General features: G+C 39.5%; 1 protein-coding gene across 3 annotated transcripts in view; it reads left to right on the top strand.

Annotated features, from left to right (window-relative positions):
- The first annotated feature begins 2,517 nt into the window (after positions 1-2,517).
- The window catches only part of SCFD1 (sec1 family domain containing 1), a 112,696-nt gene continuing 99,092 nt past the window's right edge, over positions 2,518-16,121 (top strand). Inside the window, exons 1-3 of one of the 3 annotated variants that reach the window (XM_037037418.1) lie at positions 2,518-2,608; positions 6,967-7,037; positions 15,409-15,497. In XM_037037418.1, the coding sequence (XP_036893313.1) occupies positions 2,560-2,608; positions 6,967-7,037; positions 15,409-15,497 (209 nt within the window). In that variant the 5' untranslated portion in view covers positions 2,518-2,559. The remainder of the gene's footprint in view (positions 2,609-6,966; positions 7,038-15,408; positions 15,498-16,121) is intronic. The other 2 variants (XM_037037420.1, XM_037037419.1) reach the window with 2 other exon arrangements.

Here is a 16,121-nt window from a genome sequence, read left to right as displayed (position 1 = left end):
TATTCCAATGCCTACTCTATGCCAGTTGTTGTACTAATTGATAGTTTATGTGTCAGCCTGTTCCCTGCCCCTTTTTAAAAGACATCAGATGTAGCCAAAGAACATTACACTTATAATGAATAAGTGTATTTTCTGAATAAATATGTTTATGCTACTAAACATGACATATTTATATAAACTAAATTAGGTAAATCCTTGACAGGATTTGAGATTCCAAAAATATTAAGTAGATAGAAGATTCCTCTCTGTATATGAGAGATACTGCAAACGGTCGTTGGCTTACACCCAGGAAGTTCTCTTGAATGAACTGTTCTGAGTACTACGTTAAAACTAGCCACTCATGAGGAAGAATAGTTTACCAGAATTAATTATTTAAGCCAAAAATATGGGTAGGTGGAGTTGGTTACAAGAGTACATTTAATTAGGTTAATTGATACTTAAGCAACAGTTTGTTTTGATAAACTTCTGATTCTAATATGTGACAAATACCTTAGTTTTAGCCATGCAGAGACTATTTATCTGCTGCCACTAATCTGTGGGGCATAGTATTCTATACATTTATTGAGCACATTATGTGCACTCCTTATTTAGGACAGTTTTTATCATTCCACCTGTAGATACTGTCTGTAAATGTTAAACATTTCCTTAGAATTTGAATATGACATACAGTCAGGGAAAAGTCTGATGGAGCTGAAATGGTTGCATGATAGATTTGCATTTTCAGAGTACAAGTACTCAAGTGAACAAAATACACTCTCAGATGTTGGAAGTTGGAAAGCCTGTGTATTTTATATGCCATGTACACAAAGGAAGCAGAGCTTTCCCATAGGGCAGGAACTGTCACTTCTGTTTACAACACACCTAGATAATTGGTGACTTCTTCAAAGTATTGGTAATAGCACTGAATAAACCTAATACTCTAATTGACTTCTTAGTGAATATGCCAATTAGGTATAAAAATAAGAGAGTGTAATTCTTAAAGGTTCGTAACTTTTACCAACCTTTCCCACTGCCCCCAGCTCCTGGCCCCTAATTATTTTTCTCCATGAGTTTGACTTCTTAAATGATTTTACATATAAGTCATACAATTCATTAACAAGTTTTCAGCTTCAAGATGAATAAGGTCTGAGGGTCTAATATATAATGTGACTAAGTGATATCTGCATTATATGATTGAAATTTGCTTAGAGTAGAACTTAAAGGTTCTCATATAGTGATGGTTGTGATAACTAGGTGGTGTAATCCTTTCACAATATATGTGTATATCAGTCATCCCGATGTACTACACTTTAAATATCTTACAGATTTTGTCGATTACTCCTCCGTAAAGCTGAAAAATAAAATAAAAAATATACAAGGAAAAAAAGATAGGCTCAATTCTAGGATGTTTCCCAATGGTGTTTAAAATAAGATCACCTGTTTTGGCCCTGGCCTGGTGGCTCAGTTGATTAGAGCATCGTGAGATAAGCCAAGGTTGTGGGTTCCATCTCCAATTCGTGCATACAAGGTATCAACCAGTGAATGCATGAATAAGTGGAACAACAAATCAATGTTTCTCTCTCAAGCTTTGTAAAAATAAATGACTTCTAATTATGAAATAGAGGAGCTAAAGTTTTATAGAAATGTGCTTTTTGTATCATTTTCAGAGTAACTTAACTGGTACCTCATAAATTTGAAAGTTTTCAGAGCAGTTTTGAGGCACAGGGTAATTTCATTTCAGAACTTGGTGCACTTTATACTGAACATACTCCACAGCTAATGCAGTGTCCTCAGTGAACTCTACTGAACGTATGGAAATGAGTTTTCATTGTGTATTTTTACAGCCAATTTAATGATTAAATTAGGAATCATCAATTTTGGATACATTGATCATCATATGGCTTCAAGTGTACATTAAAACACCAGCACTATCCACTTACCCATTTCCCCCAAAAGTAATATTTTATGATTTTGCAGTTGCCAGAGGGATGAGAGGAAATAATCAGTTTGCCAACTTGCACCCTTCTGACTTCTTTGCCCATGTAAGCAAACCACCAAAAAGACAGACCGTTTTGCCTAATAAATAGGTGACAATGAGGGCGGGGGGGAGGGGGAGGAAGCTCCAGTAAAGAGGATCAAAGAGGACACACAAGAGGAAGCTAGCATTTCAGTGCCTACTTTGTTCCAGGACCATCGTTAGTGCTTCGGTCCTTAAACCCTTAAGTATATTCACCAGTTAGTGATCCGTAAACAACCAAACGGTTCCGTATTTATGTTCTTAGCACACCACATCACGCTCCTATTTTAAAAGCTCAACTTAAAGGAGCTACCACTTGAGAAGCGGTGGCTCGATTAGATAGAATAAAAATCCCTATTATCTCACAGCTGAAAAACACTCCCGACTGTTATAAGCCTCACAGGTTTCCAAGCTCTTTGGAGAGCTGTTGATAAGAGAGGATCGCCCTGCGGGAGGGTCTACGGCTCAAGAACTTCCTTTGGCCCCGCCTCTCAGAGCTTTGCTTCCGGGTCGGATGCGTTGGCCACGTCATCCTCGGCCTCTGCTCTCCAACCGGGCAGTGGATGGTGGGAATCAAGATGGCGGCAGCTAGTATTCGAGAGAGACAAACAGGTACCTATCTATTTATTCTCGTCTCCCTGCGGTTTTGTGCCTGCCGTGGGAGTGCCCTCTCCCTCTGCTTGCTGCTCTGACTTGGTCACAGTGCGTGCAGCTGGCAGGCGGACCTCCACAGGAGTTTAATTCAGTTCCCGGAGCATCGAGAGCCCCTCCCCTTTTGAGTCTTTAGGGAAGAGATGCCATTGACTTGAGAATTAGGTCCCTTATTAGTGGGGCAGGAGAAGGGGCTTCAAGAGTAGGCCAGTTGCTGTGGTCCTGCTCTTGTTGCTTTACTGCTGGGCCTCAAAAGGCCATCATGACAAGATCTAGAGGATGGTATTTTTCCCCCCCATGCGTTACCACTTATGAGGTCTCTTGGTTTGTTTCTGCGCGTGGTTCAGATCTCTCCCAGTTTTAATGTTGAGTTTCGTTTTCCGCCACTTCGCCACACTTAAAAAATTTGGGTGTTCTTTTCAGGGCAGTTTACGTTCTGCCATTTCACCTTTGGACCAAGCTTTTGGGAATACCTAAAGAGAAATACCTGGTGGTAAAGATTTCACCAGCTCGCTGGAATGGGATTGGAGGATGGCCGAAATAAGTAACGTCCCCGTTTTTAACTCTTTGACAAACTAGTGTTTTAAAATTGCATATATAGTGAAATGTAGTGGAAAAAGTGAACATTTCTTCTCTTGAGCTTTAATATTTTTTCTACCTTAGAAAATAAATTATCAAGAATGTGCATAGTTGGCAATTCTGTCCCTTATAATTATTTTCTTATTCATATAATTCTGAAGAGGACAACAGTTGGTTACAAGTCATGAGACCTACAGCAGGGATTTTGGCAGTGCCTGATTCCTGTGGAATTCAAAGAAAAAAATTAATGTCAGACTTCAGCCTAATACTGACACAGTGCATACTGAGTTGTGTTCTGCTTTCTGCAACAGATAGTTTAAGATATCAGATGAAGGCAAGCATAACTTAAAATATATGAAAGTCCAAATAAGAGTTGGGGGATACCTGCTATTCATTTTATCTGTGTAAGCAAGTAGAAGCCCAACTAGTCTTTGAGGTATGGTTCTGACGGCCTAATGAAGCTCAGTGAATTAGGTCATACTACATGTTAAAATAAAAGAAGTTTTGAAGGAGTACTCTGCACCAATAATACAAAGGAGCTTCTTGAAAAATGAAAATTGTATGGTAGTCATTTTGATATACAGAACCTTTATAGAATTTAAAACTGAATAGTATAATTTTTATTTCTGCTGAAATAAACTTCATTATAGCAAGATTTAACATCATTACTAGATAGGTTATGCCAGATTAATCATTTCTCATCTTTAGTTCTCTAGTTGAGGTCTGTTTTTGTTTTGTTTTGTTTTTTTTCAGAGAAAGCTAAACCCCTTTATATATGCTATAGTAGCAGAGGTAAACATTCCCCTGGTGTCTACTGAAAATGTTTTGGGAAATAACTCACAGTCAGTTCTCCCATATTCTAAATACCAAACATTGTGATACAGAGGAGTTTGTAATTTATTTCAGTAAATAATGGCTGATATATGCTGAGCATTCAGGATTGCTAGGCACTAGTTTAAGTAACTTTTGTATGTATTTGTTTGTATTATCTTCATTTTGCAGATGCCTTATTCTTGCTTTGCCTGTCTGAAGAATCTTTATTCATCTTCAGAGGTCACTTCAAAAGTCATCTTGATTGTGAATGTGTCCTGAACTACTCCCCTCTCTGTTGTTACCTTTAGTTCAACAGGTAGAATCCTGTGTTACCGTGGTCCTTCACGCATGCCTTTCTTTTGCGGTTCTTGCTCAGCTCCCCCACGCCTCAGCATTGGAGAGCCACAAATCAACTGCTTTCTCTCCTGTGATATTTTGAGCTTCTTAGCTAAATTGTAGTTGGTCAGGTCAACAATCTTGAAGTTTTCTTTACCTCTTTCATATCTCACATCATATCTGTCAATAAATCTTGTCAGCTCCACTCTGAAAATATTTCCCAGATCTGACCATTGTCATTACTATCACCCAGGTCCAAGCCACCCATGAATTTCTGCAATAACCACCTATTTGGTCTCCTTGCTTTTACACCTTTACACAGTACCCATTTGCTCAAAACCCTCCAGCTTATTTCCATTTCAGTCACGGTAAAAACCAAAGTGATCATACAGCAATCCCCACTGAACTTTCTGGCTTCATTCCCCATTACTCCCTTTCCTTGAATATATCAGATTTCCACTTCAGAGCCTCATGTTTGTATCCTCAATCTGGAATATTCTTTCAGAGCTATCTGTAGCTCACTCCCTCACTCCCTCTAGGTCTTTACTCTGATGTCGTCTTTTCAAGAAGCCTTTCCAGACTATTTAAAATTATACCACAACTCCCTCTCCCCATTTCCCTTCCTTGTTTTTCTCCATAGCACTTACCATGATCTCACATACCACATGTCATACTGCTTTTGTTGTCTTTCTCCCCCAAGTAGCGTGAAAGCTACTTGAGGATAGATCATTTTTCTTCAGTCTGTTTAGTATGCTGTCAATAGCTAAAGCTGTGTCTGACAGATCATAAACACTCACTAAACATTTATTGAATGGGCAGTAAATTTAGTTGAGTATGTAGTGAATGAGTAATGAAAACATTTCAGGTAAAGGTGAAACTATGTTAAATAAGTCTAGGACTATGGATAGTATGTTAGCCTGATAAAGAAAACTACTTTGTCACTTGAGTTAAAAAGTGACTCTAGCATTTTGGGCATTACTCTGATGAAAGTAAAATTACATTCTTATATATTATTTGAATACCAGCCTTTACTTTATTAACAAACCCATTGTGTTGGATCCCTGTTAATGAGTTAGCCAAGGCTCAGAGTTGGGATATTCACCTAGATGGGGATGAGAGGGCAAATACCTGCTGTTACTGGCCTCCCTCATTTAGTTAAGGCCTACCTCTGGGGAACATTGTCCACATGGGGCTCACCTGCAGCTCAGGCTGTGGTTCTTCCTAGTTGTCCTGTGTCAGGAGTGCGAACAGCTGTTCCTAGAAACGAGATTTCTCTCTCCTGGGCCACAAATGCCCCGGTGGAGGGATCTGTATTGCCTGGGGGTGGGAGGAATAGCTCCTCTAAATTACAGAGTAGGTTCATTGTGCAGCACGTTCTGTGCTTCCTGTGTTATTTCAGTACTGAGTGGTTTTTTTAATTTATGTTTTTTTAATATAATGCCATAACACCCAAGAGTTTCTGAAGTAGGTGTAAATTAGTATTGGCAATGTGTGTTAATGGCTGGGCATTAGTTACTAATATTTTACCAAAATATTATGTATGTACACACACAAATGTACAAATACTGTATCACTGAAGTGTAATTTCTTATTTTACCGGCCTTGAGAAACAAGCACTTAAGTGGAAGTTTTTCTAGTGAATTAATGAATATGCCATTAATTAATATTCAGGTTATTTGAGTATTAGGTAGGGGTTGGGTTTGTAGATTATTCTCTTACTAAATAAAGTCTAATCAAAATGCTTTTAAAAGTCAACCAAGTAGATTTTAGTGTTGCTAATCTTTTAAAACTTAAATCACCTAACGAGTACTCTGCTGTGACCATTTGCCATCTCATCTTCACATAGAAGTATATCAGCCCTGGCTGGCGTAGCTCAGTGGATTGAGCGCGGGCCTGCGAACTAGACGATCACGGTTCGATTCCCAGTCAGGGCACATGCCTGGGTTGCAGGCCGGTTCCTTGCAGGCTAACTACCAGCAGGGGACGCACAAAAGGCAACCGTACATTGATGTTTCTCTCCCTCTCTCCTTCCCCTCTGAAGATAAATAAATAAATAAAATCTAAAAAAAAAAGAAGAAGTATATCAAAGTTTTTTATTTTCCTTAGAAAGTATACCTGTGCCTGTTGTAACACATGAATAAGATGAGCAATAAAAACCACAAAATACTGTAACATAAATCAACTGCTGTGATTTTACAAAGTGTATGTTTTCTTAGTAGGAGTTCTCAGTTATCTGGCGCCTTTGTGAAATTCTCACTTTTTTGATGGATCATGTAATTAGCAATGTAACTTTTCAGTGAATCTGACAAGAAAAATCAGTCCTAAAACGTAGCTCAGGATAACTAAAAAATATGACCTGCTATATGAAGATTTTGCGTATCAAGTGGTTAAAAATACAGATAATTTTTGTTTTCAGAAAGTGTGATCAATACAGTGGGCAACGGCACCAGTTATCTACTGAGGCCACTGCTTGATTCATTTGTTTTACTAGAATAATTTGTGCCTTTTGTTTTGAGATGGTAAGTAATAAATGGGGAAGTGAAATCATAAAAATCAGTGGTAATATTTAATGAGACTATTCTCATTTTCAGTGGCTTTGAAGCGTATGTTGAATTTCAATGTGCCGCATGTTAAAAACAGCACTGGAGAACCAGTATGGAAGGTAAGAGAGTTTATTATAATGTGGGACTATTTCCTTTTTCTCAGCCCTCATTGGTAATGACTGAAGGGAATTTCTTGTTAGTACTGAACAGTAGCACATTTTAATTCTAATGGGTGAATATTTTTATTTAGCATGGCTTCTTAATGTGAATCTCTTTTCTTTAAAAAAAATGATCTTAGCTAGGGGGAGAGAGAAACATGGATTTGTTGTTCCATTTATTTATGCATTCAGTGGTTAATTCTTATATGTGCCCTGACTGGGGATTGAACCTGAAACCTTGTGAGTATCCAAACAATGCTCTAACCAACTGACTACCAGGCCAGGAATTGATATGAATTTTTTTAGAAGCATTATACAGAATAAAACAGGTAGTGATAGTGACATTTCATCTAGCGTATCCTAATCTCAGGGTGGTGCCAGTCTGATACGTCTTTACTGTGGCTGATGTTTTGGTCCTTAGCTTTGCAAGTCCAGAGTTTGGATCCTGCAAGCTCACTCAGGGTTAGTCAGACTCAGGGGACTGGTCCATTTTAACTAACTCTGGAGAGAATGGTCTATAAGCCAAAATACCATTTTATTAATTTGTGATATATAAACCTATTAGTAAGACTGTTAATGGGACCAGAAAGCAAACCATAATCTTTCTCCCTGAGAAATGCTAGAAAATCTTTAAAAATTCCTGTTCTTTGAGCCCCTTTATTCTAAACTTCATGCTCACTCGAGCTCTTTCTTCAAAAAGATAATACAGTTGATTAGATTCAAACTTAGTAGTTTATTAATCACTTTAAACTTCTGTCTTGCTGAGAATTCAGAATAAATCAACTTGGTTAGATTTGGGGGGGATTTGAAAATTCTCCGTGAGTCTTTATAAGTACTTTGGGTTAACTCAAAAGGTTGTTAAAGCCATCTATCAATATATTACATTCATAGTTTAAGCTTCAGCATGTCCCCTAATATCCCATTCTCTGCTACTTTATTTATGGGCATCTTCTTGTTATACCTTGCATAAACTATACTAAACTATACTAGTTTCTAAAGCCTATATTGAGCTTTTGAATTACATAACTTGAGAATTTCTGGGAGTACAGGGGGAGGGGGCTCCAAAAAACCAGAATTATCTTCTGGAGGGTGGGCCCCTTGTAGTACAGGCTTCCCCCATATTTGAATTGCTTTGAAGAGACCCAGTGTTCAAGTTCTCATTTTGAGTGTTTTTCAATTGCCAAACATATTCCAATGCCTATTCTATGCCAGCTGTTGTACTAATTGATAGTTTATGTGTCAGCCTGTTCCCCGCCCCTTTTTAAAAGACATCAGATGTAGCCAAAGAACATTACACTTATAATGAATAAGTGTATTTTCTGAATAAATATGTTTATGTTTTCAGAAAGTGTGATCAGATGAGTGTTTTAAGAACCCATCTGAATCAGTGTACCAGCTGGTGGTGTTGTGAGAGGCTGCATTGAGCTTCAGTAAATTTTTTTTGAAACCTCTTTCAACTGTTTGCCCATTTTATGATGGGTGGTTTACCAGTGCACCTGCCCACACTGCACTGAGTATTCAGCAGTTTTTGACCAAAAATAGCATGACCCTGGTGCCCCATCCTCCATGTTCAACTAGTCTTGCCCCAAGTGACTTTTTTTGTTTCCTCGGAGTGACTTTTTTTGTTTCTTGGATGAAAAAAGTCCTCAATGGGAAACATTTTGCTGATGCAGAAGAGGTGAACAAAAAATGGCAGTAGCACTAGAAATCATCAAAATCCATGAGTCCATAATCTATTTTGAGCAGTGGGAAAAATGTTTTGATAGGTGAACTGCATCAAATGGAGAATTCTTTGAAGGTAACTGAAGATTAAACATGTGAGAATAAATACTAGAATAAATGCACATTTTTTAAGAAGATTTTATTTATTTATCTTTAGAAGGGAAGGGAAGGAGAGAGGGAGAGAAACAACAATGTATGGTTGCCTCTCATGCGTCCCCTGCTGGGAAGTGGCCTGCAACCCAGGCATGTGCCCCGACTGGGAATCAAACCTTGCTCCTTTGGTTCACAGGACCATGCTCAACCCACTGAGCTACACCAGCCAGGGCCAATACACAATTTTTTACAAATTAATTCCAGGGGTTGTTTTTGGAGCTCACCCCTCATAGATTGTGTCAAAGTCTTTCCTACCATCACTTCTATGGTCACAAAATATATTGAGATTTTAAAGAGAAAGAGCTTTTGAGGGATACATCATCCAACCTCATAACTGGAGCAGGAAGATTTCTAGCTTTTTAAAGGAAATACTGGCATTCAAGAAAACCGTGTTTTTTATGACAGCATGTTTCATTGTCTCATTAGCAATTTGTACTCCATAAAGACTTCCTGAGGTGGTTGTGGAAAAACCACTAGTGGGCGTGTGTCTCTTATTTCCCTTAACTTTAAAACTAATTTTGAGTTAGAATTCTTATCACTCCTCAAAGTGTTATTTTTAATACTTTTAGAATACGAGGAAATGCATGTGACAGAATAAGGTGAGCAAGTACTCTTTGGGGACTTAATTTTTTAACTGAGTATCTTATTAACATGAGATGTTTGAATTATTAAATTTTCTTTACAGTCTTGGAACTTGTTATACATTAGTTTTGAGATTAACTAAGATTTACTTTATTTAGAAAATGGGAATTGAGTAGGGGTGTACATGAGTTTTCTATATGTTCAGAAGTCTTTTATTATAGCTAAAGATAGAGATTTTGTAGTCTAGTATTTTTTCCATTACAGTTGACATTCAGTATTACATTAGTTTCAAGTAGACAGTTCAGTACTTAGACATTTATGTAAGTTATGAAGCGATCCCCCCAATAAATCTAGTACTCTCACCTGGCACCATACATGTTTATTAAAATATTACTGGCTGTTCCCTATGCTGTACTTTACATCCCTGTGACCGTCTGGTTGCCATTGCATACTTCTTAATTCCTCCACCTTTCTCCCCCAGCCCTCCGATTCCCCTTCCATAAAGTATCATCAGTTTGTTTTCTATATTATGAATTTGTTTGTTTTGATTGTTTCCTTTGGTTTCTTAGATTTCATCCGTCAGTGAAATCTTTCTGTGTCTGACTTTTCTCAGTTAGCATAATGTCCTCTAGGTCATCTTTGTTGTTGGAAATTGTAAGACTTCATCCCTTTTTTATGGCCAAGTAATATTTCATTGTGCTTGTATGTAAAAGTGTCACATCTTCTTTATCCAGTCATCCATTGATGGTCCCTTAGGCTGCTTCCGTATCTAAGCAATTGTATATGAAATGTCCTTATTCATCTCTTAATATGGCCTTTTTTAAAAAGTGTTTTATTTGATTAAGGTATTGCTACCCCAGTTTTTTCTCATTTTCATTTTTATGAAATATCCTTTTTCATCCCTTACTTTCAATCTGTGTATCTTTTGATGCGAAGTGAGTCTCTTTTAGTCATGATATGTTTAGGTCTTGTTCTCTTTTTCATTCAGCCACCCTGTGTCCTTTGGTGGGAACATTTAATCCATTTACATTTGAAGTAATTATTGATAGGTATGTCATTATTGCCATTTTATTAGTCATATTTTTTTCTTTCCTTTATCTTAAAGAAGTCCCTTTAACATTTCTTATAAGACTGGTTTAGTGGTGATGAACTCCTTTAACTTTTTGTTGTCTGGAAAGCTCATTGTGTTTCCTTTGATTTTAAATGAGACCTTGCTGGGTAGAGTAGTGTAAGTAATAGATCCTTGCTTTTCATCCTTTAGATTAGTTCATACCAGGGCTTGCAAAGTTTCTGTTGAGAAATCAGCTGACAGTCTCGTGGGACCCCTCTTGTACCTAATTGCTTTTCTCTTGCTACTCTGAAGAGTCTGTGTTTGCTTTTTAACCTTTGGTGTTTTAGTTATGATGTGTTTTGGTGTCAGCTTTGAGTTCATCTTATTTTTGACTCTCTACATTTCCTGGACTTGTATATATATTTTCTTCACCAGGTTAGGAAGTTCTTCTTTTTTAAAATTTTATCTTTTTAGAGAGAGGGGAATGGGTGGAGAAAGAAAGGGAGAGGAAACATCAATGTGTTAAATGTCAGTTGGCTCCTTCTTGCAGGCAGTTGCCTGCTGCAGCCCAGGCATGTGCCCTGACCAGGAATCACACCATTGACCTGTCAGTTCCCAGGCTGGTGCTCAATCCACTGAATCACATCACCCAGGGCTGATTAGGAAAATTTTTCAAATAGATATCCCATCCCACTTCCGCCAAGATGGAGACATAGGTAGAAATACTGTGCCTTCTCCCACAACCAAGTTTGAATACAACAAAGGTTTGGAGAAACAAAGACACAACCAAACGACAGAAAATTGAATTATACGGAAGTCCGACTACATCTAACCGTTCATCGGGGACGGTAAGAGGGGCGGAGCCAGCAGCGAGCAGGGTCCGGCAGGACAGGGCCTCCGACCCAGGCGCGCAGGCAGACGGGAACCAGTTGGGGTGCGGGGCAGACCGCGGGCGCATATTCGCGCACAGTGAGACAGACCACGCAGGCCCCAGGGGGTGAGGGCTGACGGCGGTGGCACACTCGCGTGCAGTGGGACAAAATGCGTGGGCCCGGTGACTGACGGCAGCAACTGCAGCACCGGCGAGGGCCGTGGCGGCAGGCGGCAGACAGGACGCCATAGTCCCTCTTTGACCCCGCCTCCACATACAGCGTCACAACCCAGCGACTTAGTTGCCCTTCAGCACCGGTGAGGGCCAGGGCGGCAGACGGGACGCCAGAGTCCCTCTTTGACCCCGCACCCACATACAGCGTCACAACCCAGCGACTTAGTTGCCCTGCAATACCAGTGAGAGCCATTGTCCCTCTTTGACCCTGCCCCCACATACAGCATCACAACCCAGTGACTGAGTTGCCCTGCTCTGGTGAACACTTTAGGGCTCTGATCCTGCTATGGAACAGGCACGAACAACCCGAAAGATGGCACAAGAAGAACTCAAAGTCCCAGAGCCAGTAACTCTAAGCGACCGAGAAATTGCCAGCCTCTCAGAAGCACAATTCAAGACACTATTTATCAGGATGCTCACAGAACTGGTTGATTATAGTCACAAATTAGAGGAACATATGAAGGCTAAACTAATTGAAATGAAGGGAGATGCACAGGAAACCAATAGTGATGGAAAGGAAACTGGGACTCAAATCAATGGAATGGACCAGAAGGAAGAACAAAACATCCCACCAGAAAGGAATGAAGAAATGAGAATTCAAAAAAATGAGGAGAGGCTTAGGAACCTCCAGGACATCTTTAAACGTTCCAACATCCGGATTATAGGGGTACCAGAAGGGGGAAAGAAACAGCCACGAGTGGAAAACTTATTTGAACAAATAATAAAGGAGAACTTCCCCAGTCTGGCAAAGGAAATAGACTTCCAGGAAATCCAGGAAGCTCAGAGAGTGCCAAAGAAGTTGGACCCAAGAAGGAACACACCAAGGCACATCATAATTACATTAGCCAAGACCAAAATGAAGGAGAGAATCCTAGAAGCAGCAAGGGATAAGGGGACAGTCACCTACAAAGGAGTACCCATCAGACTGTCAGCGGATTTCTCAAAAGAGACCTTACAGGCAAGAAGGGGCTGGAAAGAAGTATTCCAAGTCATGAAATCCAAAGACCTACAGCCAAGATTGCTTTATCCAGCAAAACTTTCATTTAGAATGGAAGGACAGATAAAGTGCTTCTCAGATAAGGTCAAGTTCAAGGAGTTCATCATCACCAAGCCCTTATTATATGAAATGCTAAAGGGACTTATATAAGAAAAAGAAGATGAAAAATATGAACAGTGAAAGGACAGCAAACACACAGTTATTAACAACCACACCTAAAACAAAAGCAAACCAAGAAGACAGCTAGATCAGGAGTGGAACCATAGAAATGAAGAACACATGGAGGGTTAGAAATAGGGGGGTGGGAGGGGGAGAAGAGGGGAGAAGGCACAGAAAATAGCATAGATGGCAGAAAATAGACAGGGGGGAGGGCGAGAATAGTAGGGGAAATATAGAATCCAAAGAACTTGAGACACGTGGTTATAAACTAAGGGGGGGAGAATGGTGGGGGAGGGAGGGTGTGGGTGGAGGGGATTGAAGGGGGGGAATAGAACAACTGTAATGGTATAATCAATAAAATATATTAAAAAACAAAAAAAACCCAAAAAATTAATTAATTAATTAATTTAAAAAAAATAGATATCCCATCCCTTGCACTCTTTCTTCTAAGGCTACAAAATGTTGTTATTGCTTGAAGTTGTCTCAGATGTCCCTTAAACTGACCTAATTTTTTAAAAATTCTTTTCTCTTTTTGCTATTTCATTTGTGTTTTTTGTGACCTTGTGTTCCAAATCATTGATTCAGTTCTCTGACTTACATAATCTGCTGTTGATTCCCTGTAATGTGTATTTTAATCATTGTATTCTCCATTTCTGATTTTTTTATGGTTTCTATCCCTTTGTGCAATTTCCCACTGATTTTTTTCTCTCCCTAGGTTCATTGAATATTGTTATAAGCAGTATTTTGAGCTCTGTATCTGGTAGATTGCTTGCCTCCATTTTGTTTAGTTTTTTTTATAGAGTTTTGTCCTGTTCTTTCATTTGGGACACGTTTCTTTTCTCCCCATTTTGACTGACTCCCTATGTTTGTTTCTAGTACTAGGGATCTGCTATGGCTCCCAGTCTTGGCAGAGTGGCCTTCTGTGGGAGGTGTCCTATAGTAGGTGTCAGAGTGGGGCTCAGTGGTACAGACTCCCTGGTCACCTAAGCTGGGTGACCAGAAGTGTCTCTTGTGTGGGTTGTGTGCACCCTCTTATTGTAGTTGAGCCTTGATTACTGTTGCTACATCAGTGACCAGGGGATTGACCTTCAGCTGACGGCATGTGAGAACTGGCCGTGACCGTAGTGAATGAGCTGTTGTATGGGGCTTGACCCCATGGAGTGGAACTCACTGTAGCGAGGCTCTGGTGCCTGCCAAGTCCAGCCTTTGGGTGTGTTGTTTATGAAGCTAATTGGATGGTGCTCTCATATGGTCTGAAGCTGGCCACTGGGTGTGTTTGTTCTGGGGCCTCTTAGGAGGTAATCCTGTGCTAGCCCTGGTCAGCTGATACCTTGGCCTGGCCAGGGCCACCTCTTATGAATTACAAAGTAATTGTTAGTCATTTGCAGCCTGTACTGCTGCATTTGGAGGTTCCTGGGAGTGGCTATACTGCAAAATGAGGCTGACTGCCACTGGTGGCAGGGTCTGCTTAGCAAGAAGTGTGGGGAATGCCAAAGCCAGCCCCTGCTTGTTTAGGGTTTGTGTACTTTGAGATTTCAGTAAAGTCCAAGGTATGGTGGGCCAAGGCCAGCAGTTTGTGAGGTGCGGCCACTAAAAGAAATTCAGGCTGGTGCATGGGTTGAGTGAGGCGGGTTTTCAGAGAATCACCAGGGTGAGTCCAGTTTGATGGAGACGCAGATTTAGCACCCGCCTGCACCTACAGCTGGTGAGGGGAGGACTCTACAAAGGAGCAGTGGTAACTGCCAGCAGTTTGGTTTCAGCCCTCTCCTTGAATCCAGATAACTAAGTTCTTCACCCTATGTCACTAGTGGTTTTCAAGCAGCTACTCTGGGCTGGAGCCCAGAGTTTGTGAGTCGGAGAGCGAGTGAGTTTGTTTCAGGTCCTTTAAGGCTGGCAATGCCTACCTAGCTCTACAGCAAGAGACCCCCAACCCCCTCCTCCCTTTATTGGACACAGTCCCTGCTGGATTTCACAGCCTGATGTTTTGGGGGCTCTTCTCAGAACTGGTGCTGTGGGCTGGGATCCTTCTTTCTTCTGGGGGTATCTCCACTGCCAAGATAACCATCCTAATTCTTAACTACCACACATGAGTGTGAGATCACCCTGTTCCCCCTCTCTGCCCCTCCTACCGGTCTCAGCATGGCTTCTTCTTTATATCCTCAGTCATGGGGCTTCCATACAGCTACTCTTCAGGTGGTTCTCAAGGGTGGTGGTTCTGTAATTTAGTTGAAATTTTGATGTGGTTGTGGGAGGGAACAAGCACAGCATTTATCTTCTCTGTAATCTTGATTGGAAGTCCTCTAGTATATATTATAACCTAGAAAAAGAAGTCCATAAGAAGAAATTTATATAATTATTCATGTATTTTAGCCAAAAAATGCTTTTAAGGCTGGATTACTGCATGAATAGACATTTTGGTGGAAAATATTAAATTGAGGAACAACTCAGTATACTCGATTTATTAAAACAAAATGTATTTAAGCATTGTCTTATGAGTTCTCTATTGACTATTAACTCTATTGACTATTAACTAATAATGATTAAAAAATAATGTTTTTACTAGGTGCTCATTTATGACAGATTTGGCCAAGATATCATCTCTCCTCTGCTATCCGTGAAGGAACTGAGAGATATGGGAATCACTCTGCATTTGTGAGTGTTAACTTTTTTCTAATAATGGCATTTGTTTTCAGATACATTGTTAAAGATTTCTTAGGCCACCCTAAAATCATGTTAAGGTACATTGATAGAGTAAATAATGTTAAGTTACAGTACTTGTATAGAACATTTTTTTTCTTCTTTTATTCAACCTTTTACTTCTGAAGTTATAATCAGCAGTCTAAGGCTTTCTAAATTCAGAAGTGTTCTCTCTTGTATCTTTTCCTACAGATTCATTTACCCTTTTATGTGAAGGAAGAGAACTAGTTGTCTTAAGGTCTCTACCAGCTCTGCAAATTTTTTATTCCTTTAATTTAAATACACTTAAAAAAAAGACAAATATCTAAAGTAGTTTACCATTAATATGAAAAATTTAAGTAACTATGAAATAATGACTGTTAATCACCATAGGAAGTTATCTATGTTGTCTTCTTAACTATTGAATTTTTTTGATTATATTGCTTCTGATATGTTTGGTAAATAAATTGCATGCACCTCAATGGTGAAGGATGTGTATAGAAGATGGTACCTAGAAAACTGCTTATAGAAAGATGACTATAAATATTATAGAAATAGAATGTTACCATGTTTCCAACCATGATAAAATCTTACAATGAA

This window comes from Sturnira hondurensis, unplaced genomic scaffold (assembly GCF_014824575.4).
Source record: "Sturnira hondurensis isolate 20B ecotype Veracruz unplaced genomic scaffold, ASM1482457v3 Scaffold0023357, whole genome shotgun sequence".
NCBI classification, from domain to species: domain Eukaryota; kingdom Metazoa; phylum Chordata; class Mammalia; order Chiroptera; family Phyllostomidae; genus Sturnira; species Sturnira hondurensis.
The sequence above is the reverse complement of the archived record's forward strand: the minus strand, read 5'-3'. Positions and strand labels throughout refer to the sequence as shown.